At 41.3% G+C, this 26,731-nt stretch overlaps 2 protein-coding genes across 5 annotated transcripts in view; one reads left to right on the top strand and one right to left on the bottom strand.

Annotated features, from left to right (window-relative positions):
* GRAP2 (GRB2 related adaptor protein 2) overlaps positions 1–6,443 on the bottom strand; it is an 81,095-nt gene extending 74,652 nt beyond the window's left edge. The window contains exon 1 of the mRNA XM_074271768.1: positions 6,268–6,443. The gene's annotated coding sequence lies outside the window, so the exon portion shown is untranslated. The remainder of the gene's footprint in view (positions 1–6,267) is intronic.
* Positions 6,444–13,580: 7,137 nt separating this feature from the next.
* The window catches only part of ENTHD1 (ENTH domain containing 1), a 106,069-nt gene continuing 92,918 nt past the window's right edge, over positions 13,581–26,731 (top strand). The window contains exons 1-2 of one of the 4 annotated variants that reach the window (XM_074271764.1): positions 13,581–13,830; positions 18,512–19,019. In XM_074271764.1, the coding sequence (XP_074127865.1) occupies positions 18,671–19,019 (349 nt within the window). In that variant the 5' untranslated portion in view covers positions 13,581–13,830; positions 18,512–18,670. Of the gene's footprint in view, positions 14,011–14,105; positions 14,278–18,511; positions 19,020–26,731 lie in introns of those variants that run through there. The other 3 variants (XM_074271766.1, XM_074271763.1, XM_074271765.1) reach the window with 3 other exon arrangements.

Below are 26,731 nucleotides of genomic sequence, written 5' to 3'. Positions count from 1 at the left end.
TTCCTAAACTACCCCAACATCTGGGGGGCTTTGCTTTTCCTTCCACCCCTTTCTACCTGCTACAAGATCTTCCCTTCCTTTGCTGCCTAACTTTCAAACTAGGTTCTTGAAGCTTTCCGCTGCCCCCAAATTGACTTCCCTTCCCATTTCTCCTCCCTCTTCTCAAGTCCCTCTCCTCTGCCATTATCTCATCTCTTCTCTTGTTCTTATCTCTTCTGTACACTTTTACTGGCAGCGTGATCATGAACACCCCCAGATCAGCCCCAGAGCGTTATCTATTCTTGTGACTCCGAGGGCCTGTTACCACGTCTTGCTTATAGTGAGCTTTTAATAAATTTCTGCCCATGGAATTGAATTTTTTAAAAAATTCCCTTCCATCTTGATGATGACTTCTGCAAGCTTACAGAAATAATGCCCTATGAACACGGGAAAAGACATGTTCTTTTAAGGTCTGTGCAAAAAGAAAGCAAAGCTAGACCTTCGGGGATTTGTTTTTTGTTGCTGTTTGGGGGCCTGTAACTTTTGGACAAGATGAGCACCTATGGATCCCGTCTGAATGCTTCCAACCCTTCCTGGAGGCTTCTGAGCTGGGGCTGGCAGGAGGTGCAAATTCCAAAAGTCTTCCAGGAGAGCTCTTGGTAAAGGCCAAGAAACCATTCGAGGGGGGAGCTTTCTCAAATTTGAAGATTTATGGAAATCTCCCAACCCAGGAGGGAAAACATCACTGCTCTGCTGTAGCCTGGGTTCTGGCTTAGAGTTAAGGACCTGGGTTCAAGTCCCAGCTCTGCCACTAACACCTATAGGCAGAATATTCTCCTGGGGAAATTCAGTTTTCTTATTGGTATAGAAGCGATTGGATTGCATGACCCCTAAGGCTCTCTACATCTACAAGTGAGTGACACGCACACATATACTGATTCAACATTAAGGTCTTCTACATCTGTAAGTGATAATACACATACATCTATTGATTGTTATGTTGGCTAACTTTCATGGGACACTTTCATGGGAACTCCAAGTGAGTAAATTCCCTCCACCAAAGCAGTTTGGTTTCTGCTTGGCTATTTAGAGTCTGAGTTACTTAGGGCCACCGAGAAGTGTCGGCAGCAAGTTGTTCTTTCCACCGAGCTACCCAACCTTGTGAGTCTGCTGCAGGTCAGGGTGAATTCTATATCCCACAAGCAATAATGCTTCCCTGAGCAGGTTATCTTCTCTGGGAATAAAGAGGGAAATTGGATTCTATTCAGTTCTTCTGAAGGTCAGGGAAGCAAAGAGATTGCCCAATGTCGAAAAGAGGGTAAATTTTGACAAATCTGGGAACAAACCATCCTTGGGTGGTAGAGAAAATGAACAAATGAATGGATTAACAAGGACACGATGTTGCAACCTCATGATGTATTTTTGTCCTGGGATGCTTCACTTGACATCAGTAAACTCATTTATTCTCTCACTATATCAGCCAGGTAGCCTCAGAGTAATTAAGGCAGAGAAAAGGATTTTCATTAAGACGGAAAGTGGTGATGATATTCAAAAGGTTATTGTGTTAGCAGCAGAGGTTCCGGGCCCATCTGCCACCTCCTTCCTTTTGGCAGAGAGAAGTCCTGGGTCTTTTTGTAAGGGAGCTGCTGGAGAAGTCACATAGAGAGGAATAATGGGTGGACACCTTTTGCATTCGTATAGTATGGACAGTGGGCGGCCCCCCTAAAGCAAACTTATAGGAGAGCATGGACAATGGGATGGCCAGGCCGGATCAGGTCCTAGATCTGCTCCTGGAAGGGGTTTAGGGTCATTGAATCCAAGCCTCTCATTTTAGAGAAGAAGGAAATCACTTGTCCAATGTCACACTGATAGGAAGGAGTTAACAAAATTGAACTAAAATTAAACCAAAATTTGAACCCCCTGTCCTCTGCTTCTGAGCTTAGGGCCTTTTCCAGAGCAACCCCATCTGAGGTCACCAGGTAGAGTAGATTATTATGGTTTGGGGGAGGATGGAGAAATATCCAACTTGGGGAAAATAAATACAATGCTCATTGAGAGATTTGCTCGAGTCACTCTGAGTGACTCTCTAGGGCTCACTTGGGCAGTGGGGTTGAGAGGCATCATTTGCACTCAGGTCATCCTGGCTCTGAACCTAGTTCACTAGCCTTCATCCTTTCTTTGAGTCTCAAAGCTTCAAGGAAGTTGGTAATCTGCACTAGTGAAGGGATTTTTCTCAAGGGGAAACTCCCTTCATTGATCAATTTACAGGTTGTCACGTAAAAGAGAAGAAAAAAAGAAAGCCTTTTCCCCTCTCCTTTTTCCCCTCTGTCCTGGGGGCTGCTAAAAACCTAATCCAACAATAGTAACTTGAATAAGTGAAATAATGTTTTTAAGCACTTAGCACAGTTTCTGACAAATATTCAGCTACTTTTCACTTGTGGCCAACTCTCTGTGGCTGCCTTTGGGGTCCTCATGTCTGACACATGATAAGGGCTATGTAAAGGGTTCTTCCTTTCTTGCTCTTCCTCCATCATGCTCGTTATGGCTCCTATTTCTGCAGTAATTAAAAACTTTTCTACTCCCAGCAACTCTGTGAAACAAGTACCACCATCTCTCTTTATAGGCTGAAATTCAGAAAGGTTAAGGAACTAATCCATAATCACACAGCCAGTAAGTGTTGGAGTTGGGATGTGAATCCAGGTGTCTGAGATTTAAATCCAATTCTCTTCCCATGACACCATACTTTATATATTTTTTACATAATTACGCAAGTGCTTAAGTGCAAGTAATCTTTCGGATAAGCTCAGGAGCTCATTCTTTTTTTATCTTTTAGTTCCTACTTCCTAACACAGTGCCTGGCTTATAGTAGGTGTTTAATAAATGTTTTTTGATTGATTTTGCCTTTGCTTTTTTATGTACATGCTATCTTGTTTATTCCTCTCCTCTCTTCTACCAATTGAATCTCTAAGTTTCTTGAGAACAGGTCATGGTCCATTTTTGAATCTTTCAATCTCTAAGTCCCAGCACTTGATACAAAGAAGGTTCTTCATGCTTGTTGACTGACTGATTTTTTTTTTTTTAATATGAAGGCGAGTCTCCCCATTTCATGTATACATACTTTTGGAAAATCTATGAATCCAAAGGCAAAAGATACAGGACCTGATGTCTCTGATACATATTCCCTGTGACTTTAGGTAAGTTATATAACCTCTCTGTGCTCCTTGGAGGTACCTGGTGGTTTGATGGATAGAGCCCTGGACCTAGAATCAGGAATATCAGAATACAAATCTAGCTTCAGATACTGATTTAGGCAAGTTATTTAACCTCAGTTTCCTCAACTGTGAAATGAGAATCATGATATCTTAGCACAGTATCTGGCACATAGTAGGTATTTGCCTCTTCCCTTATTGATGAATAGAAAGGGTTTGACTGGACGCCATATTGGGGTTGTTTAAAGTGGAGGTGTACTTCCGTGAAATGTACTTTCTTCCCTGCTATTTTATGATCCCGACATAGATACTAACTGGAGAACCGGGAGCGGCATATGAGGAACTTTAAAGTGTGAAGGGTTAAAAGTCTTCAGCGAGCCCAGGGGTTGTACATGTCGTGATCTAGACTTCTCTTCTGCCTCCAAAGAATTCCTTTCCCTTCAGTTTATCTGAGGACAGGATCAAAGAACTTAGCTGGAAGGAGCCTTGAAGAACTACCCCTCTGTTTTTGCATCTTATCTAACCCGCTTCATTTAAAGACATCAAGATGAAGATATTAGGTGGTAAGAGGTTAATTAATTCAGCTAAGACCACACACATAATGGACACAGAGAGCATCTGAACCCATGCCTTTGGCTTCCAAATCTAGATTGCTTTGCATAATACTGCTCTGATATTGCCTTCCAATTTTATTTAGGTGTGCATCTTTCTTCACATACATTTCCTTGCATGATCTGCTCCTAAAGGGCCTCGTGTCAAACGTGCAAAGAGATTTTTTTAAAGTCAGTGTCATTTTCAGGACATTTATTTAAAGCCAGTTATCAGGAAAGAAAGAATAAGGAGAATGGAGAATGCTCATTTCCTCCGCTGGCTTCCCCAAGCTAGTGTGGCCTGGAGAAATGGCATAACTTTAGCATAGAATTGCACACTGACATATAGAAAACTTAAAATCTAAAGAGAGAGGGCTTTTGTTGAAAAGCCTCTCTGAGATTCATTTCCTGGGTAATCTTGGGTGTTGGCTTTTCTCAATAATTAAAAGAAGGGGTGGGAGATGATGGATGATCTGAGCTCTCTATAGATTGGGGATGATCACTGTTCCTAGGGTCTTCTGAACATAAGCATTATTTGATTTCAGCTGAACTGTTTCAGATTCACAGTTATCAGAGATGTAAAGAATCTTTGAGATCCCTTTGTCTTGAGATCACCTAGCTAAAGGAATAAAAACTGGAATCCCTCTTAATCCAGTTCAAAAACTAGAATCCTTCTTAATCCAGTTTCAGAAGCTTACTGTTTACAAGGTTTCATACTTGGCATTGGGGAGAAACAAAAAGAAGAAAAGGAAAATAACTCTGATTTCAGGGAGTTTACTACTGGGAGGTGTAAGTAGAAGTGCGGAAATACGGCATTGATGAAAGGAGCAACAGAAATCTAAACAAAGGAAGCACTGGAGACCCTGACAAGATAAAGGGATAGATTTGGAGCATGGAAGAATGTTGGAGGTCATTTGGTTCAACTCTGTTATTTTAGAGATAAGGAAATTAAGAGATAAAGTGACTTGTGTGATTTGGTCACATGGCAGTAGCAACAGAGCCAGGTTCCCAACTAAGATCACAGACTGGCTGAATTTCAAAATTGGGAAGCTCTTCCAGAGTCCCCTACAAGTGAGCTTCCATCTGACATCTTGTGCTTCACATCTTCTAATGTCAGCCAGTCCCACATTTGGACAGCTCCAATTGCTAAGGAATCTTTCCTGACATCCAGTCTAGACTGACCTTTCTGTAACTTTCTCTTCCTAATTCCCATTGCTTATGGTTCTGCCCTATGGGATCAAGTAGAAGAAATCTAATCTCTCCTCCATCTGACATTTCCTCCAAGTACTTGATTTTTAACTTAATCCTGGACAACAAGCATTTTATTCTAAGCTGAACTCTGCTTTATACTGTTGGAGAACAGGAAGGAACTTTCCGTGTCCTCCATCCCCAAATCAGAGGCTCCTATATTTAGAATTTTAGAGCACATCTAGTTCAACTTCTTCACTTTACAAATGGGGAAACTGAGATCTAAAAAGAGGGAAAATGACTTACATATTACTAAAGACAGGGTCATAGCTCTAGAACTAAAGGAAACTTTGGAGGCCATCTAAACTATTCCATTTAATGGACTCGATGAGATGAAATACCTTACCCAAGGTCATGCAAGCAGTAAGCTTGAGAGGAAATTTAAACTCTGGGTCTCCTGACTTGACAGTGCTCCATCCACTGTCATACCTTTGTACTGGGCAGAGACAGGACAGTGAAACTATTCCTTACATTATCAGATATGCCTGGGGACTTGGGATGATTTTCAACACAGAGATTCAAATGGCACTTTAGAGTATGGGTATGTATCTCACTAGATAATAATTTAAATGACATTTAAATGACACTTGATTTATGATTCACTTTATAGGTGCTATCTCATTTGCACCCTATAATAGTCTTGCCTCCAATTACAGGGACATGATCTCTCACTTAAGAAAGCCTTTCTTAGCGTTGACTTTGGACAGAAAAATCTTCTTCCAGGAGCCCTTCCTTTGCTATCATATTCCAATAAATGTCAGTGAACATATGTCTTTGCAGAGCCCGGCCAGGCTGAAACTCTAAGATGGGTGTAACTGTACTTTGGTAAGACAGAAGAATTTAAACCAACCCCTTGAAACTCATTTTAATGAGATTGATTAGTATGGAAGTCGTGAGAGTTACAAAATTATTGAATGCCCACAGATGATCCAATCCAAGAATCACCAAATTTCAGAGTTAAAAGGGACTTCTGTAGTCCTCTCTTTTCCTCCATCTCCCCAGAGAAACCTTGAATATTACCTACTGACAGCTTGCAGACCTGAAAGTATAGGAAACTCACTACCTCCCGAGGTAGCACGTTCCACTTTTGGACAATTCTAATTGTGAGAAAGTTTTCCCTTGATTCTGAGGTTCAAGTTGTCTTTCTATAATTTTGACTCACTGTTCTTGGTCCTGAGAGCGAGGTACAACCCAATGAAATAATAATGACACAGCTTTCTAATGTATCTGTGATGACATACCTTTTCTGGAGAGTTGAGGTTGATCTACTTCCTGGCTTGGTTCCCGTGGTCCACCTTTGCAAGGAGGAAGAGGATAACAGCCAATATTGCAAGGCTCTGTATTTTAGGAGTCCATACCACCTTGCTTTCTTCTCAAGCTGAACACTAACAGAAAGTTAGCTGGCGAGTCTGCACCCCTATTGATGAGCAGAATGGGGCCCAGACTCACCCCACCCTCCCCCAAACACATGTGTGCACACTTCCCCCCTCCTCTGGAGCACTGCCTGTCAACCAGGCAATCAGCATGTTAACCACACAGGAACTCACCAGTGCGATGCTTCAGGGAGTTGGGTGTGCAACTCAGTTTATGTGGTTTGGTTTCCATGCTGCCAATATTGAACTGTAACATGGTTCAGATGAGCCCCCTGGGCCCCCTTTTTTTTCTTCTGGGTTAAGTCTTTATAGAGTTTCTCTTGAGCATGAAGGTTCCCATCATAACCATGTTTATTCAAGAAATGGTCACCCAAAGCTGGGAGGGATACATGTCCAAATCAAAAATCAGGAGCCGAAAAAAAATCTCAACAGAATAAAGTGAATAAGATGAAATTTAATTGAGACAAATGTAAAGGATAATATCTGGGTTCAAAAAATCAACTTCATTTCAAGTGCAGGGCTAGACAAAAGTGTTCACTCAATATAGCGGTTGAAAACCCAATGAGAGTCTAGGCTGATAAAGGAGAAAAGGGGATGTATAAGATTTAGGATGTGATGGTCTTTCTGTCATCTGCCATGGTCAGAATCTACCTGGAGTATCATGTTCAGAGCCGGGGGGCCAGATTTTAGCATTGTTATTGTCCCGTTAGAAAATGGAGAAATTCGGCCAGCCAATTGGAGATAAAGGGACAATTGTCCTGGAAAGGTTGTCCTTGAAAAATTAACCTGTGGGTTCTAGTTTTAATTTCCCTGCTAATGATTACAAGAGGTGACTTGGGGTAAGAACCGACCCTTCTCTGGATCTCTCCAGCCAATAATTGGGAGTTTTCAAGGATCATAAGTTTTACAGCCAGAAAGAATTTGGAACCTATTTAATACACCCTCCACTTTTTTTTTTTTTTTTAAAGGAGCAAGGCTGATGCTGAGAGGTCGAGTCACTCAACCTCTCAAGTCATACATCTCATTAAAGAGAAAAGCTGGGATCTGAATTCTGTCTCCTTATTTCAGAGTCAGTGCTTTTCCCTTTCAGTGGCTTCCTTCCGGCACTGACACTCTATGATCTGAAGGCTTTTCAGGGCCTTCCAAGACTCATTCATCACTGGGCCTATATCAGTTTGCCTCCAAGACTTTGTAATGGCAAATGCAGCTCCCTTTTTCACAGCCTTCCTCTCCATCCCCGTCTGCCATTGCTGTTGGGAGACTTAAAGGAGGCTGTCACAAAGGAGGTCAGGCAGGTCAGCGATGCACAAAGCAGGGGCCCTCGATTATAGCATGTTTGAACTCGTACAAGGAAGGCCTGGGGCCTGACACAAGACAGTTGAGACAGCCAGAAGGGAGCAAGGCAATCAAGGACTCCAGCAGGGAGCCATCCAGAACCTTGGGTTTGAGGGTTTTTAGGCCGGAAGGTGAGCAGGCAAGAACAGAACACAGGCTCAGAAAGTTGGAGCTGGAGACTAACCTCCTCCTTTCACAGAGGCCCGAGGAGGGGAAATTACTTGGCCAATACTGCACAGAAACAAGTTTTTGAGCCAGGATTTGAAGATTTAAAATCCCTCCAATGCTAGCCCTATGGACTTAGCACAGCTAATTCTCCATCACTCATCCTATGCAGGTGGTAGGAACGGGGTCCCAACTTCTTCACGATGGAGTAGCTCATGGCGTCCAACAAGGTGAGGGGGGGGAGATTCTCACACAACTGCGTCTGATAGGAATCCTTTCTCATGTTACAGACAAAGAGGAGACAGGTCATCACAGCTCCAGTCAAAAGGGCATGGAACATGGAAGATCCTAGAAAAGCGTGGGGTTACAGAGGGAGTAGAAGAGTATTCCCAAGCCCATGTGGCCCAAACATACAGACAAATGTGCCAGAGAGATGTGGTAATTTTGTGCTCCTCCTTTCTTCTTCCTCAATAAATCCACTTTAATTCTTCAAAGAAATCTAGGGTCCATCCTTACTATGTGCAAGGTTCTTTGTTAGGTAGTGAGGATATGAAGACAAAAATTAAAATACAGTCCATGCCCTCAAGGAACTTGCCCTAGAGACAGCTGGATGGCTTAAGGGAAAGCATGTTGACCCTGGAGGCGAGAAGACCCCCTAATTCAAATCCTGTTTCAAGTGTAAGTTATTTTGGGCAAGTCACTTCACTTCTCAATTTTCTCATCTGTAAAATAGTAATAATATTATTATAATATTGCAATTATAATAAAAATGTTATCTATTTCACAGGGTTGTTGAGAGGACCAATTGAAATAATATGAGTAAAATTAGGAAAATGTTAGCTATTATCATCAGCATTATTATTATAGCACTATAATTCATCGTTATTACATTATAATACATTATTAATTGCATTATAATGAGACATATGATCTATAAATACAAGATAATCTGAGGAAACAAAAAGCATTAACAAGCAAGGGGAGAAAGGAAGACTTCATAGAGGCAATGGCCCCTAAGATGAGTTTTCAGTGTCCTGAGGCATAGAGGAGGAGGAGACCCCTTCCACAGATCCAGGAGGAGCCAGAGTGAGGTGACCACATGACAGAGAAGATATAGGATGCTTGGTTTATAGAACAGTAAGAAGGCCAATGTAGAATGTGGACAGGGAAGAAATATATAATAAACTGGAAGGACATACTAGAGGTAGATTGTTAAGGGCCAGAATGAAAGGACTACATTTTATCCAAAAGGCATCGGGGAATCGAATGTAAGGCTTTTGAGTAGAGAATTGACATCATGGTCAGATGTGCCTTTAGAAACTTATTTTTGGTAAATGTGTTGAGGATAGATTAGAGAGGAGAGATACAGGAAGTGGGAAAATGATTGTGATGTATGAATGATAAGTGATGAAGAGCAGATCCAGGAAGCAGGACGTTGGCCGGGTGAGTACAGAAAAAGAGAAAAATCTGAGAGATGTTGGGGAGAAATTCTTGACCCCACTTGACATTTGATTGGATGAAAGGCAGAAGAAGAGAGGCAGAAGCAAAGAAGACCTGGAGAAATAATGGTACCTGGATAGAAATAAGGAAGTTGGGAAGAAGGAAGAAGATGTATGGAGCTTGAGATATTTAGGGGACTTCCATAGATAGAGATGTAGGAGGCAGCCAGGGATGCAGGATTGGAGAGCTGAGTATAGGATCTGGGAGTCACAGGATCATAGATGTAGAGCTGGAAGTTGTCATATTCAACCCCTTCATTTGAACCCTGTCCCTCAGACTTTAACTAAGTCCATTGCATTTTATCTATTGCCATTTGGATCATGGTGATGACCAAGGTCATGTGAGCTGCTGAGAACACTAAGAGAGAACTTTTAGGGAGAAGAAAGAAAAGGACCTGGGATTGAGCCTGGGGTGGGGGATACCCATGATAACAGAGTGTGAGATGGCTGATGATGGCAAAAGAGATGGTTTCTCCCCACCTCAACCTAAGTGTCCCCAATAAATAAGCCTGGACTTTTGACCCTTTTTGATTTTTCCCTTCTAATCCAGATCTGGCCCAGGTCTGGCCTTGATCCCCATCTTGAGCCATGGGAATCCAGGCTGGGTGTTGTAGTCAGCTCAATAGACTTGGCTCTATTATGCTAGCTCTGCTGGGCTTTGGACTTGAACTTGGTGGAACTGAGCTAAATTTTGAGCTCTGATCTGTATCCCCAATCCTTCTCCAGATAGATGGCAAGGGGTGGGGAGAAGGGGATTATGTCTCTGAGATATTGGGGAAAGTGTTTATTATTTGTTCTTGCTTCATATTTCTATTGCATATCCATTCATAAAAGCTAATCCAAACTAGTTAAATAGAACTGGGGTGCTAATCTTGGGCCCCTAAAATTTGGGGAACACAATTGGTTTGAGCCAAAGAAAGATAATTAGCCTTCCCAAACTCCTCAGAGTTCTATGGGAAAAGGCCTGAAAGAATTAAGACCAGAGCAACCATTTGACACAAAAAGCAAAACTGAAACAGTTCCTGCCCTCGGAGCTTACATTCACCAGGGGAATTACTATTGAACATAAAGGAAGAATATCACATACAAAATAACATCCAGGGTGTGGGTGGGGATTTAATGTGAGCCAAGGGTAGTTTGTTTATAATTGAACCAGACTCTAAAGGGCAGGGTAGGGTGGAGTGGGCTATTGGGGCATCCTCTCCTGGACCACTCCCTTTATTTTCAACCCTCTAATCTGCCTTCTGCCTCACCTGCTAGCTCTCTTCTGGTAACCCTGAATCTCTAAGGAGATACTAGAGGAGTGGGGCTGATCTGAATGGATGAAGGTGTAGGGGAGACAAACCTCTCTATTTGGTTCCCTGAACCCCGAACCTGCCATTAAACCTTATCATTTAATTCCCTGACCACTAGAAACCCTAATCTCATTTTGGTTCCCTAAACCTAGACCTTATCATTTGGTTCCCTGAAAGGAAGCCCCAAAACCTAAACCTCCTCAGATAGAAAAGGAGCACTGATCAGGAAAGGAAGTCTTGATTCTCAGTAAAACCATAGTCAGTAGATAACCCAGCTTCTCTCAGTTCCTGAGAAAGAGATGGAAAAGTAGGGAGGAGGAAGAACAGAGAATTGTGGGAGAAAATGGAGAGAGCAATGCAGGGAAGCTGAGGAAACTCCAGGCTCTTTGGGAAAAGGAGGCTGTCATCAGTTTGAGAAGCTGAGGAAGGAAGGGGACTAAGAAAAGAGCCACTGGATTTAGTGATTTAGAGATAGCTGGTAATCCTGGAGAGAGCTATGGGGGTAGGGCAGAAGGCAGAGTAGAAGGTTGAGAAGTGAGGGGGTGGTCTAAGAGAGGATGCCACAAGTACTGAATCTTTTTCTAGACATTTCTTGGTGAAATGGAGGAAAGATAGAGGATGACAGTTTGTGGGGACCTGGGAGGATTTTTTTTAAAGGTTGGATGGGACCTAGATGTGTTTTCAGGAAGTAAGAAATGAACTGGTTGTTATGAGAGACTGAAGATGAATGAGACAGATTATAGAATCATAAATTTCTGGCAGAAGGGGGCCTCAGGACCCTCTCATTGAAGGGACAAAATCTAAGCTAGGGGTCTACAGAAGGACAGATTTCAGGGGATACATGTATTTGGTTTTAAAAAATATTTTGTATTTTAACATATTTAATATATATTGGACTACTTGCCAGCTAGGGGAGGGGGTGGGGAAGGAGGGGAAAATTTGGAACAAAAAGTTTTGCAAGGGTCAATGCTGAAAAAATTACCCATGCATCTGTTTTGTAAATAAAAAGCTTTAATAAAAAAAATCCTGAAAAAAATTTTTTGATAATTTAATTCAAACGTATTTCAAAGCAACTAATATTTTGACAATGCAATTTTATATAATTTATATATAAATGTTTTATATATAATGTATATTATTTATAGTTATATATATGTTTACACAACATATATGTAAAAGATATATAACTATAAATAATGTACATTATATTTATATATAATTAATATTTTACATAACTATATAATTTAACAGAATAAAAAACAATCCTTTGTATTTTATTTTCCACACTGAAAAACATTCAAGCTGCCCAGGGGGCCTAGGATACAAAAAGCTTAAGAATCCCGGCTCTCAGAAGAGACAGGAAGACACAAGGATAAGACTTGACCTTAGCAAGGTGAAAGGTCACCTCATCCTCAGGCTAACAAACAACAAAGGAAAGGAGGCTGTAACCAGATTGTAAGGAGAAAAATGACCTCAGAAAACTGCCTTGATTGATTGGCCTTTGTCAAGTAGGAGGCAAGGTCCTTTTACCAAGAAGGAGGGCAAAGGGGGTGAGGGACGTTTGAGAGGAGAGATTTTTTTTTTCTCAATAGTATTTCATTCTTTCAAATACATGCAAAGATAGTTCTCAGCATCCATCCATCCATGCAAGACTTATGAAATCCACTTCCATCAGCATACATCCTCCTACAGTATCATTGTTGAAGTGTATAATGATCTCCTGGTTCTGCTCGTTTCACTCAGCATCAGTTGATGTAAGTCTCTCCAAGCCTCTCTGTATTCATCCTGTTGGTCATTTCTTATAGAACAATAATATTCCATAACATTCAAATACCATAATTTACCCAACCATTCTCCAATTGATGGACATCCATTCATCTTCCAGCTTCTAGCCACTATGAAAAGGGCTGCCACAAACATTTTGGCACATACAGGTCCCTTTCCCTTCTTTAGTATTTCCTTGGGATATAAGCAATGCTGGGTCAAAGGGTATGCACAGTTTGATAACTTTTTGGGCATAATTCCAGATTGCTCTCCAGAATGGCTGGATTCTTTCACAACTCCACCAACAGTGTCCCAGTTTTCCCACAGCCCCTCCAACATTCATCGTTATTTGTTCCTATCATCTTAGCCAATCTGACAGGTGTGTAGTGGTATCTCAGAGTTGTCTTAATTTGCATTTCTCTGCAGATCTGATTTTTCTAGGGCAGAATTATAAAGGTGGATATAGGTATAGAAGAATTGGGCGTGTTTAATCTATACTGGATGCTGGCTGTCTGGAGGAGGGGGCGGGGGAAGGGAAGGAGAACACAAGGTTTTGCAAAGGTGAATGTTGACAACTATCTTTGCATGTGTTATGGAAACAAAAAGCTATTATTAAATCAATAAATACAGATACCGAGATAGAGAGACAGTCTGGTCCCTAACAGCTGATCTTGCTCCCTTTTCCTGTGCTGGGACCGAGGTCAGAGATGCCCAGAGCCAGGGACAGCCAGGCTTGGTTGGCTCCCTGAGGAGGCTGCTCCCTGGAGCTTAGTTTTCTCCTCCCCGGCCCGGCTCCGCAGAACCTCAGAGCACAGTGGGGAGGTGGCTTCACATCCAGCCACAGAGGAGCACCGTGGGAGGGCTTCAGCACGGTCACTCGTGGGCAGCTGGCAGGAGGATCTCAGCTTCGTGTCTTTATAGAACCAAATTAGGGGGCGTGGTCCTCAAGTCAGATAGGGAGGGGCTCCTGGGGCCGATTGCTTTTAACCCCAGGATTCAGGAGAGAAGAACGGCTTGATCGATTAAGTGCAATCGACTAAGCATCCCTGGCGGGAGCCTGGGTCTCCTCGTGGGCGAGGACCTCCCCGGCTGCACGTGCTCTTGCGGACTTTAGACTCCTGGAAGGGGTGGGGCTGAGAGGAGGGGTGGAGCCTATGCGAAACCACGCCCACCCAGTGCCCGCTGAGAGGCAGAGCGAGCACTCCTCCCGGGGAACAACGGATGGCACCGAAGACGTAGGGGAGGTGGGCGGGCTTCAGCTGCCATGCCCTATTCTGATTGGAGGATGGCGAGACGCCCTGGGCTTGATAGGCAACTGTTTGAATTTAGGCGGGAAGGGGCCTCCAACGGCTGCGGCTCCGGCGCTTCTTTAGGTAACTGCGCCTCCTGGTCAGGGGGAACCCCTGGGGGTCGCCCCTGGGGGTCTCAGGGTGCTTGGGAGGGGCGGGGTCGCATTGGGGAGGACCCTGCCCCGGCCGCTGGCCGCACTAGAGCGGGGAGGAGGGAGGAGAGGGCGTGCGCTCCGGGCCTCGATTTCCCCGCCTGTAAAAAGGGTAGGTGAGGGCTCCGCGACCTCCCAGCGCTTCTAAACCTGTGGGTCTGAGGGGCGGGGCTAGCTTCGCTGTAAGGAAGAGCCCCTCCCCCTTCCCAGAGAGGGATGGGTGTCCCTCCCGGCAGCGAGCTCCAAGTCCTTGAGGCGGTCCATTTCCCCGCCCAGCTCTCCTTAGAACGGGAGATCCTGAAGGGACTGGTACACAGCAGGCGCTTAACAAATGCCTGCTCCCTCCTCCCCTCCTGCGAGCATTTATTAAGCGCCTCGGGTATGCGCTGCACACTCCGGCCTGTTACCCCTACTTGGGCCGCTTCCTCCCGAGGCCTTCTTCCCTAGCTTTATTCCCACTGTGTAAACACAACCAGAGCCTCATTCGCATAATCCTCCCGTCCCTTCTGGGATCCTTCTCCTTTCACCACCTCTTGGGATCCCAACTGGGGCGCTGGAAGCATTTCACAGACAAAGAAACTGAGGTCCACGGCAGCGAAGTGACGGATGCGAGAGCATCCTCAGTGGCAGGACTTGAACTCGGGGCTATCGCTCTGCCAGACTTTGAGTTCTTGCTATTTTATGAGGGCCTGTCTCCCCAAATCTGCCGCCCTTGTCTGTAAGACTTTACGAATGAGTTTGTATCCTTCATCAGAGTTGCCCTCAGCCCCCCAAATCTCCTTGTTGGCATTTGGGGGCCCAGTGTTTTTTTTTTTTTCTCCTAACACAATTCTTAGGTTCTTCCTGATCTCTTGGTGATGGTGATTAATTTGCCTTTGTTAGGAAATCATTATCAGCCTTTTCTCCCTCAATTTTAATCCTTTCTCAAGCTTGCCTGAGCCCCCTCCCCAATCTCCTTGTTGGCATTTAGGGGCCCAGTGTTTTTTTTTTTTTTCTCCTAACACAATTCTTAGGTTCTTCCTGATCTCTTGGTGATGGTGATTAATTTGCCTTTGTTAGGAAATCATTATCAGCCTTTTCTCCCTCAATTTTAGTCCTTTCTCAAGCTTGCCTGAGCCCCCTCCCCAATCTCCTTGTTGGCATTTGGGGGCCCAGTGTTTTTTTTTCCTCCTAACACAGTTTTTAGGTCCTTCCTGGTTCTTGGTTATGGCGATTGCTTTGCTTTTGTTAGGAAATCATCATCATCCTTTTCTCCATCAATTTCCCATCTTTCAGCAGGTCAAGCCAGAATTATTTTAATTCTACATCATGCTTTTCTATTTTTATTTTTTTTCCTGTCTGTTTTAACTCTGGCTTTGTCTCTAACAAATCAATCAGTCCTCTGACCGTCCGTGGTCCACTTGGCAGTGACTCCCACAGCCCTTAGAAGGTTGTTTCCCTATTAGGATATCACCACCTTCAGTTGTCATGGTATTTGTTAGAAGAAAGCGACCCAGATAAATAGCCTGGAGGCTTCCATGGAGCCTCCAAGGCCGGTCTGATCCTCCTCCACTTTGGCACCTGGGCACTGTCTAAAAGGTTTTTTTGCTGATTTCATGTGGTTTCCTATTACCTCTAGGGGTGCAAAGAAATGCCCTGTCATTTCCAGGTCTTCACTACTCACCCCCTTCCCCCATGCATACTAATGAGATGGAGGCACATGCTTATTTTTACATAAAGAATTAAAAATTGGTAGAATCTTTGCTACCTTTTACTTACTGTTGCCCATTTTTCAGGTGTTCAGGTAGAAGACTCCTCAGTTTTAAGAAGCTTTGGATTTGAAGTCATAGCCTCTAAGTTCACATGCCTCCATTCCTCACCACCTTTATAATACGGTTTTTTAAATGAAAGGGTTGGGCTAAATGCTTCCTAATAACCCTTCCCATTTTAAATCTATGACCGGGATCAAAATAGGCCTATTCAAAACTCAATTTAGTGCCACAAAACTTATTTATGATGACACGGCTTCCCTCCACATAATTTATGGAATATCAGATTTAAGGACATTATAGGAATACCGCAGTCTGATAATAGAGGTTTAAGAATGAAAAAAAAAAAATCCCACCCTGGGGTGTTAATCTTTTCTCAAATGTCAACCCATTACAATGTCAAAGACTTTTTGGTGATATTGTCCATGGAGCTGCTCTATGTGGAAGGATTCCCGTGATACATAATCAACCCAAATGTCATCTGCAGCTTGCACTGATTAAATGAACTCTTGTTAGGGGCCTGAGAAAAGACCAATGATTGAATGGATGAGGAAAAATGGAAAATTACTTAATCTTTGTTTAAGTTGCCCCTTGATGAACAGGGAATATGATTTTACTTTATCAGACTTGCTTAGCTGCTTGTTTCTCTCTGTGCTTTGGGATTACCCTGAATTTTTTCTGTGTGGTAGCTGGTGGTGTTGATTGCAATGGAATTTGTGTGTGTGTGTGTGTGTGTGTGTGTGTGTGTGTGTGTACACGCATGTGTTTGGTGGTAGGAAGTACATTTAAGAAAACAGACTAAGAGCGTATCCTAGGATGTAAGAGAACACTCCAAAGGCCAGGATTGTCTTGCAGAAATGCAGATGGGTGGTTTTGCAAACAAGAAAGCAGAGCGTTTCTGATGGTGGCTGCTGCCCTCCAGCAGGTTATGAGTCAAACAGGGTTTTTTAATAGACTTGTGAAGAAACAGATCAATATTTGCTGCTATCGCCAATGTCACAGTGCATCACTGCATCAAGTGAGATTTGGAAGAGAGAAAAAAAAGACAATAGAAAAAGAAAACCTTCATGATTGAAAATTTTAATAGCTTATTGAAACACATTATAAATCAAGGTTTTCACTGCAGGGATGAGATAGATAAAAACTGCCTCTTTCTGAAGTACAAATGAGAGAAAAGCAGAATTGTAAAAATGAGAGGCAGGCCTTCCTCTTGAAGACCCCTTTCTTTTTTCAGTTTCCTAGGGGTGTTGATCATTTCCCTGAGAGATCTTAATTAAACTAATATATTTTCTGTCCTGTTTATTGGAGGGTGTGCTTCCTTTGATAAGAAAGGTTAATTATCTCTCTGTTTTTCTCTGTCCCTCTGTCTCTCAAGAAGAGGTAACTGTTTGGGGCTTTGGCTTCCCATTCACAAGCCTTTCTTAATAACATTCACATTAATCAATCAAGCCCAAGGTTGGGTCAGAAAGGAGAAGAGGAAACTGTATAGAGAACATAAACACATTTGATTTGAATTCTAATATTTTTTCCTTTTGTGTGTGTGCACTTTTACTTTTAAAATCTGATTATAGATTGTCTCAGTTTTGCCAGGTCTGGGTGCTTGTCAGGGCTTGAAATCAATTTGATACACTATCTTGGCGGCCTTCAGTGGTGACTCGCAAGGGAAATTGCAAGCTGACTGACCCATCCTAATGCAAACTAATGAAAAACAGGGAGGGGGGGCATTTCGGAAAGCTGTGAATTGACAATTCACGGGCATCATTTAAAATTTGGGAAGGTGTGTACCCTTTGATGTCGGAACCTAAATGTGCCTCCTGTTGTGTGGGTATACTGTGAAACCCGGCAGGCACAGACTTAGCACTTCAGAGACGCAACTGCTATTTCAATTTATTAGGGAAATTCTTATATTCTCTGCTGGCTCCCTCTTGTCCTTTTCCTGCAGTTGAGGAAAAGAGAATTAGATTCTCCAGTGGAATGTGTCACATCTAGATCTCCTTTGGCTCGAGAAATAACATAGGCTGGTGAGGGGCAGCTATCGGTTCTTCAGCAGTTTCCTCTTTCCCAGAGAAAACTTGAAGCTGGTGACCAAAGTAATGTAAATGGAGATTGAAAAAAAGACAAACAAAAACAAAGCTGAAATTGAATATTGTGTAATTTTAGTGACCAAGCTTGGTCCCAATTAAGAGACTATAGATAAAAGTGTGCTTTCCTCCCTCTTTAAGCAGGTGGAGGACTGTGGGTGTGGAACACTATGTACACAGGCAGTCTTGGTTGATGTTCTTTTCTAATTCTATATTAAGAGAAGACTGGCTGGGGGGGGCGAAGGACATATTTGGACATGAAGAGAATGCAAAAACAAATGCTATAAATAAATAAAAAAAGAAATGATAGCCAGATCTGAATTTTAATCTGATTGTCTGTCATGTGGTATACAAATATACAAACCAGAGGCTATCTTGTCCACTTCAGACTTTGTTTTTTAAAAAACCATCTTAATTGTTCTAGATATTTCTATATACAGTTCTAGATTTCTAGATATAATGGCAAAATGTCTTCAGCATTAATTGCCATCTCTATTTTCTCATTTTGTTCTTTGTCCACTTGACATAATGCTTAATGTTCCTCCTTCTTTTGGTACAGTCACCCTACTCCCATCCATGAAGATTGATTGGGCCCTGCCTGTAGAGACACTTAGGACCAGAGAGGCTTCCTATATTCTGTTAAACAGCATATACATCCTTATTCTGACAGAGGCAGCTAAGTGATTGAATTAGAAACTGAACTTAGATTTCTCATGTTGACTGAATCTTCTACAAGTGCATTTTAAAAATGTATAGATAACATTTTTTATTCTTCTCTTTGCAGGAACTTGATAACTTAGCAAGATGGAAACTGATGAATTGTTTTTGAGGGCAGCAAAGCAGGAACCCCGTTAGCTGTCAACAGCTCTGTAAAGCAGCCACACTGCTCCCCTTACATTTTCTTCTTCCCCCCTCCCCTTCCCCTCTCAATTTGGTCTCATCCATGGCATTCAGGAGGCAAGTAAAAAACTTTGTGAAAAATTACTCAGAGGCAGAAGTCAAAGTCCGGGAAGCTACTTCTAATGACCCTTGGGGGCCTTCGAGTTCTTTGATGTTGGATATTAGTGACCTGACCTTCAATACAGTTTCTCTCTCAGAAATTATGAATATGCTGTGGCAGAGACTAAATGACCATGGGAAGAATTGGCGCCATGTCTACAAGTCCCTCACACTCATGGATTATCTTATCAAGAATGGATCTAAAAAAGTCATTCAGCTTTGCCGAGAGGGCTTCTTTAACATTCAGACATTAAAAGACTTCCATCACATAGATGAAGCTGGAAAAGACCAAGGTAATGGTTAAAGTCAATTTGATCTACCAGCAATTTATGTGTGGTGGGAGAAGTTGAACTAGGAACATAAGGTTGCTTATGATGTCTTTCTTCCATGAGAGAAAGAGAGAGAGAGAGAGAGAGAGAAAGAGAGAGAGAGAGAGAGAGAGAGAGAGAGAGAGAGAGAGAGAGAGAGAGAGAGAGAGAGGCCACTTTAATTATTTGAGCCAAGTCCTTAACAGATCAATACATTTTCTTCAAATGGAGATCTAAGAGGAAGCAATTAGGTTTCCAATGCTTATACATAAGAAAAAGAGTGCAAAAGAAAATGAGTAGGGCAGGAACCACAGTGAGGAAGGAGGACCCATGGGTATCACATAGATTTTTTTGGCTTAATAAAATAATTCCCAATAAGATGGAAACCTTCTAGCTCTTCCCCTACAAGAAAGCTAACTTGGTAACAAAAGGAAGGTGGTGTTTCCATGGACTCTAAAAGTTTCCAGATGAAGTAGGAGCTCTATGTATGACTAATTTAAATGACAAATGGTGAAGATCTGGGAAAAGTATGCACATGGGGACAGTGTTAGGGAGCACAGGATGCTGAGATGGCACCATGTTTACAGGAATGAGGCTGTGGCCTATAGTCCAAAGATAATTGGCATTTTTAATGACAGTACTGAGCCATCTCTGCAAGTCCAAACTCTCTTTGAGGTCATGAGACAACGGTTACATCATAGTCGATATAATCGTGGCACACATTTAGGTATACAAAGAAAGCTCTTTTCTCATAATCACCATGTGAATGATTATCATCTTAATTTAACAAATAAAGAAATGGAATCTCAGAGAATTAAAGTGATTTGCCCAGGATTACACAGCTAGTAAATGTCAGAGCCAGGATAGAATCCAGACTCTTGGTGTTGGTGTTGAGAATATTTTTAAAAGGCTTAATTTGTTGATATCTGGCTTATATACAAAGTCAATATCAGGAAAGATTGTATTAATCAGAATACCCCACTTCCTGGCCATACAGAATAATTATTTATTGTAATTATCTGATTTAAAAAAACAATAAATAATACAGTCCTGGATAATCTAAAAATAGTGAAACTTTTTTTTTTTTTTTTTTTTTTTTTAACTAACCTCAGCATTCAAATTCAGCAGTGTTAGCCCAAGAGCCTCCAAAGCTTCTGTTCTTGCAATTAAAGTGTTTGGTTATGAATAACAGGTTTTCATTTCTCATTTTCTTGAAAAACAATATAAGTAAGTTTCACTTAAGTAGGCAATTATCACAACTGAAATGCAATCTTGATTACATGTCACTCCAGAACAAGATTTGAAAAAAAATTATTTCTCAGTTCAATTAATAAATCATTTATAGACAAATTATTTTATATTATAGCATTCAAGGAAAAAAACAAACCAAAGTAGTCTGGTCTGGATCTAAGCAGCATCCAGGAACTGGCTACAAAGAAACTAGCAGTTGGGCTATTCAATGACAGTAGACATGATGCAATCCACAGGAAGGAGGTTGTCGTATTTTGCAGAATAGTCCAATACTTTGGTTTATATTTTTTAGGGAAAAGTTTTGTTGTTGTAGCTATTTCTCCATCCCAGGAGTCCCCTCCTCCCAATAGCCACTGAGGACCAAGTGAGTCTCTGTGAGCCAGTTCATTTTTACAGCATCATTTTCGTTCTGGTACAGGTTGCTTATGACTGAGATCTAACACTATGAGCAACATCTGTCTTGGTAAGAAGGAAACGTATGGTTTCTGTTTATATGAGGTACTAAAAACACTTGTCCAGTAGGCGAGAGACAAAGCTGAAGCTATTAATCGTTATCTGATTGTCAATTTAATTAGGGAGCTAAGGCCTGAAGGAAGCCATGATGACTGAACATTCCCTTCTGTCCTGCGTTTCTTGTAGATCCTGGGTGAGGCATAACGATAGGTCGGCTGAAGAAAGCCTTATTACTGATGCTTGTACTATACTTTGTAAGCCAGAAAATGACAAGGCAGCAGTGTCCGCAGGGACTACCTGAGGACCGCAAGACAAATTAATCAAGCAAGGCAATTTTCCTACTAGAGCTAGTGAAAAAAGAATAGAAATTCTCTAGGAGGGGGTCTCAGACATCCTTGTTGCTTTTTGCATGCCCTTTTCCAATTGTTCTAATAGGTGTTATCTGAGGTACTACAAAGAACTGACCAAATGTGGAGGAGGCACAGGCCCTTCCTTACGGGGTTAAAGGTTAATGGGAGACAGGGCTGGAATCAGCTACTGGGCCTGCGATGTCATAATGATAGGAAACGTCCAGATAAGGAAATGTGTGGGTTCCAGGGTGTATATACTTTTGTGTCTGTTTATATTTGCATCATTGATATCCAGGTAAGCATGCAGACACATTTTTAACCTACATGCAAGTATACCTGTACAGCATGTATGCAAATATTGAAAACTCCTTCAAAAGGTTGAGAAAACTAATAGTTTGGGGGAATACAAAAACAACATATTATTATCACTTCATTAGCTGCCATAAAATATTTATTTAACCTATTAACATCCAGAGAAATGGTCTAGGGCAACATGGTGCCAGGAAAAGAAGAGTAGGTTTAAAGTCTGAAGATACGGAGTAAAATTCTACATATGTGACCATAGATTATCTCATCTCTAAAATGGGTGGTCTCTGAGGGCTTTTCCTTCTCCAAATCTGTGATAGTACAACCCATGATCCTGCGGACCAAAATGTGAATCCATGAACAGATCCTTCCTTTACAGAGCATTGATCAACACTTGGTCATTGATGGACACTGATACCCACCATCAAAACATATCAGAGGATATAAAAATGACAGATATGGGTTATGCTTATTTGAGTGAAGGAAATCTGGAAAGTGGTACAATTAGTTATGCTTTAGATGTGTGCTTCAGGAGGGGTGAATTGGAATGCCTTCCAAGCATGAGAGTTGTATTTTGTGCCCAGACATGTGGGAGGGCTGGGCAGAAGTGGGAGATTATTGCTTGGCTAGAGTGGAAGGTAGATATCGGGGAGCCAGGAGAAAAGACACCCAGAAGCCATCTGGTGGAAGGTCATGGAATGCCTGGGACCGGCACTTTTTCCCCCCCAGAAAGTTATTGGAGATTTGAGGAGGGTTATAATGGCACTTGACTTGGATGCTATGACAGAACAAAAGAGGCAGGGCTGAGAAGTGAAGAGACAGTTGTAATCATCTGAGTCCGTTATGACCCGAGTTTTCACTTGCATAAAGAGCATTGCTGAGGGAATGGGAAAGGATGGATTTATAGCCAATGAAGTGGTGTGATGTGGCCTCCAGAAGAGCTAATGCTGATCTTGAGTTTCTCTAAAAGGGGCATATTGGTAAGAAAGAAGAGAGAGTGCTACTGGGCTTCATTCACAGCACTGTCTTAGGTTCTGGCAGCACAGGGAAAGGTTCAGCCTTGGGAAGGGAAGACTCAGAAGGTTGTAAAAACTGCCTTCCAGTGGTTGAAGAATCATTCATGAAGGAGGGGAGGCCAGATCTGGAAGGGGGGCTCAGTTTAGGCTTCAGGATGGCCAGAAGTAGACTGCACCATGGGGTGCTCCTTGGAGGTCTTTAGGCAGAGCCTGGATGGCCACTGGTAGGTAGGTTATGGGAGAGTGGAAATTCCTTCTGTGGGTGAGTTGGATTAAATGGCCACTGAAATCTCTTCAGCTGTGAACTTCTGTGATTCTCTGAGTCTTGTTTGACTAACCTTCTGCTATTCTGCCCACTGCTCTGTCTGTGTCCCAAGAGCAGTGAACTTCACTCAATTGCTTTAGGAGACTCCACCCAGCACGGGACCTACCACAGGACCCTGAACCCAGCTAGTGCTCAGGAAACATGTGTTGGATAGAGTCCTTGACTTCTCACTCCTCAGCTCCTTTTCTTCATTGTTTTTTAATATTTCACACCACTGATCCCAGGGCACATCACATATGAGCGATCCCCCAAAGAGCTGGTTGTTTGTACGATTGATACAACACTTCTCCCCAGATCCCCAAAGCTGAACAGATAATACAAATAGCTCATGTAGTTGTTGATATTATTTTCTAATTTTCCTCCTATATGTCACAACTTTATATTGCTACAATTGCAGAAGGGAAAGAGAGATTATAGGAAGCAAGAGCAGGGATGGAGAAACTACATAGGAAATATCCCCATTTGTGTCTGTGAAACTACAGAATTACTATAATATATTTTAAATATGTAGTGCCAGAAAGCAGAGATGAAAACCGTATAGTGGAAATAATTCTAGATTTGGGATCATTGAACCTGGGTTTGAACCTTAACATTGCCACTTACCAGTTAAATATATGACTACTGGCAAGTTAACTTAACTACTATGAGACTCAGTTTCCCAGAGAACCGTAAAATGAAAGGCCTGAACTAGAGAGTCTCTGAGATTCCTTCTAGTTCTAGATCTCTGATCCTATGATCCTAGGGTTAGAATAAGGGAGACTGAGCAGACTTGAGACAGTGATGGAAAAAACTTGGTGGGAATTTGTAACTAAAATGGGGAAGAGGACAGGGAAAGAGAAAATTAGAAAAAAAGGAGAGGAATCATTATGTTATATAGTACTTTGTGCTATATACATTCATGTTTGGAGCAATTAATACAAATAATTTTGTGCTTATATATTTTAGCAGATTCGTATAAATAGTCTAACATTTAATGAAATGATAAATCATTTAGATGTCAGAATTGATGACGAATTTTTTTTCTCATTTGCCTGCTAAGAAATTTTCTTTCTTAGAAAGATTTAAATAATTGATCCTTTAAAAACATTTTAAGAGGATTCCATTGTAATATTAGAACATATCTAATTAAAATTGTCTAAAAATACCTGTCAAGCCTAAAACCCCATTTATGTCACCAAAACAATCCTATTCTTAATTAGAACTAGGGCCATTTGCATAGTATATAATATTTTTCATTGAGTCAATTTAAATTGTAAGAAATGAATGTGTGGATTATGATTTAGATATAAAATTTGTTCTAAATGAATTAATTCATAAAATTATGGTTAGTTTTTCTGAAATTGATTGTTGTCATTGTCATTTTTTTTTAGCAATGATACTAGTTCACTGAAAGGAAAGTAGGAAAAAAAGCATATTTCAAGGAGCTAAGATTTAAATATAGATTTAAGTTAGAACTCAAAATGCTTCATAACTAGAATGTGTGTGTTGGTAGGTGACATTATTGATATCTTGACTATAAGAATATTCCCTCATGTAGTCAAACTGGTAAATGTTTGAGGGTTCTTATTTTCATCATCATAACTTGCAGATTTTCAACTATTGTACTTTGTTTTTACTCTAAGTATTTTTTGCTTTGTGACTCATTTTGAATTCAGCATAAATTGCTGCTAATAATACTTGAGTATTATTGTGAGTATATTGAATATTATGATTAGTATTTTCTCAGAAAGTGCCTTGTAAATTTTAAGGCATTATATAAATGTGAATTATTATTATTATTATTATTATTATCATAATGATTATTCATGCAGAAAATGACATGACTAAGAGAGTCAATTTATGTTTGTATCCAGGACTGGTCTTGTGATTAAGCACAGTTGGTGACTACTTATCTTTTGTAATTTAAAGGGTTTTAAGAAAGGTATTTTTATTCCCCCTCAACATACTTGTCTTTAAAGAAAGGTCACCAATTTATGACAAAATTCAACAGATTTTCGGCGAGCAGAAAATCATTTAATAATAGAATGCCATGACTACCACCTACCCAGGAATGCTTTTCCTACCTGGTCATGCCTATCAAAATTCTATGTAGCTTTCAAAGCCCACATGAAAAATCATTTTCTCCATAGAGAATATTTATCCTTCCTATGTTCTCCTAGTGTGTTATTTGTTCCTCTTATATAGTACTTATCATATATTGCCTTGTGTTCTCATTTTATTTCTTAGAGGTTTGCCATAATTCCATCCTCCTTTTCTATTCCTGTTTAATTCAAAGCTTAACTCTGACCATTTGTGCTGTCTGTCCATACGTGTGTGTGTATGTGTGTGTATGTAAATATATACACACATACATACACACATATACACATCCATCTATCCATCCATCCATAGGTAGCTAGTTGGTATAATGAATAGAGCGTAAGGCTGGAAGACTCATCTTCCTGACTTCAAATCTGGTTTCAGATACTTCCTAGCTGTGTGATTCTGGGCAAATCATTTCCTAATCTGCAAAATGAGCTGGAGAAGGAAATGGCAAACCACTCCAATATTTTTGCCAAGAAAACTCCAAAGGGGATCACAAAGCACTGGTTACAATTGAAAACTAACAGCAAAAATAGACACTTATCTACATAAATATATGCACATACATACACAGATATATCTACACATGCATCCACATAGAGATGTATACACCCACATTGACAAGCAAACTAATACACCTTGTCCTCCCACCTCCTACTGGGGCATTAGGTGTTTTTATCCACTTAGTGTTTTTCATTGTGGAAGGTTAGGCCAAACTCTTCTGAGTGTTTACAGATCTCCTCCATAAGTCTGTGCAGTGTTCCAGGGCTTGCCTGATCAGACATGAGGTCCTCGATAAAGGAGAGCCTTTGGGAGACCTGGACTTCCCAAAAAGTCAGTCATGGTCCAACTTTAATACTGGGCTAGATCTCCTCTGTTACCAGGGGGACAGCATTGGAAAACTTCTGTTTCCCTGTTCATTATGATCAAAGGGCCTGTTGGATGAGATGATTTCTGTTTCATCCCAAGGAATGTTGGATAAATTTTATGTGTGGATGGAGACGCCTTGTAGGACAATAAGAGATTTTAAGAAGATATGTGGCTCAACTTCTAGCAGACATGCAACTGGAAGATCTGACTCTTACTAATCTTGTCATTCTCTCTCTGTGTGGAAGAAAAATGTTGCAAAACTTCCTTAAGAACTTCCAGCCTGTCCCATAGATTTAATACTTGTTTTCCTCCAGAGTTTTAAGGCTCATAGAAGAAGAGCTGGAAAGGACATTAGGGGTCATTTAGTAGAGTGCTTTCATCTTAGACCCAGAGGGATGAAGTTAAATGCCCCAAGATCATGTGATGTAGGATTTGAACCCAGGCCTTCTGACTACAGAAGACAACAGTTTCTGAGAAATTAAAATTGAGTACTGCTCAGAGCTACAGGGAGATGTATGATGGGTCTGATTTCATAGAAAACTGCGAGTAATTTTGAAGATCAGGAGTGAAGAATATCATTGAGAAATGTGTTAATGAAATAGTAGATGATCACCTGCTGAGAACCAAGGATAATAGACAGCCTGAATGCTCAACTGGGGTCCTTGTGATTTTTAGGAGAAATCAAGGTTGGGCCTCTATGTTATGGATGAACCAACCTCCTGTAGCTAAGTAATTGGAAGATGTGCATGAGAAATGCACTGGATGGGGAAAAGCAGTGATTTACATAATTGGAGGAGTGTCAAAATTTGTGAGATGACAAATCCATTTGAGAATATTTGATAAACCTTTTTAGAATAGAAAGAAGAGCTCATGTATTTATTCACTTTGTACCCTTTATGATGATTCTTGGTCTATCTCTGTGGTTGGATCTTCATCTAGGTCACACCCACTAACTCTGGATGTCCCACTAGTCCCCTTAGTGATCTCAGCTCCCATGGATTCAATTATTGTCTCTAGGTGATGATTCTCATGTCTACTTCTCCA

The sequence above is a fragment of the Sminthopsis crassicaudata genome, chromosome 5, assembly GCF_048593235.1.
Source record: "Sminthopsis crassicaudata isolate SCR6 chromosome 5, ASM4859323v1, whole genome shotgun sequence".
Taxonomy (NCBI): domain Eukaryota; kingdom Metazoa; phylum Chordata; class Mammalia; order Dasyuromorphia; family Dasyuridae; genus Sminthopsis; species Sminthopsis crassicaudata.
The sequence above is the reverse complement of the archived record's forward strand: the minus strand, read 5'-3'. Positions and strand labels throughout refer to the sequence as shown.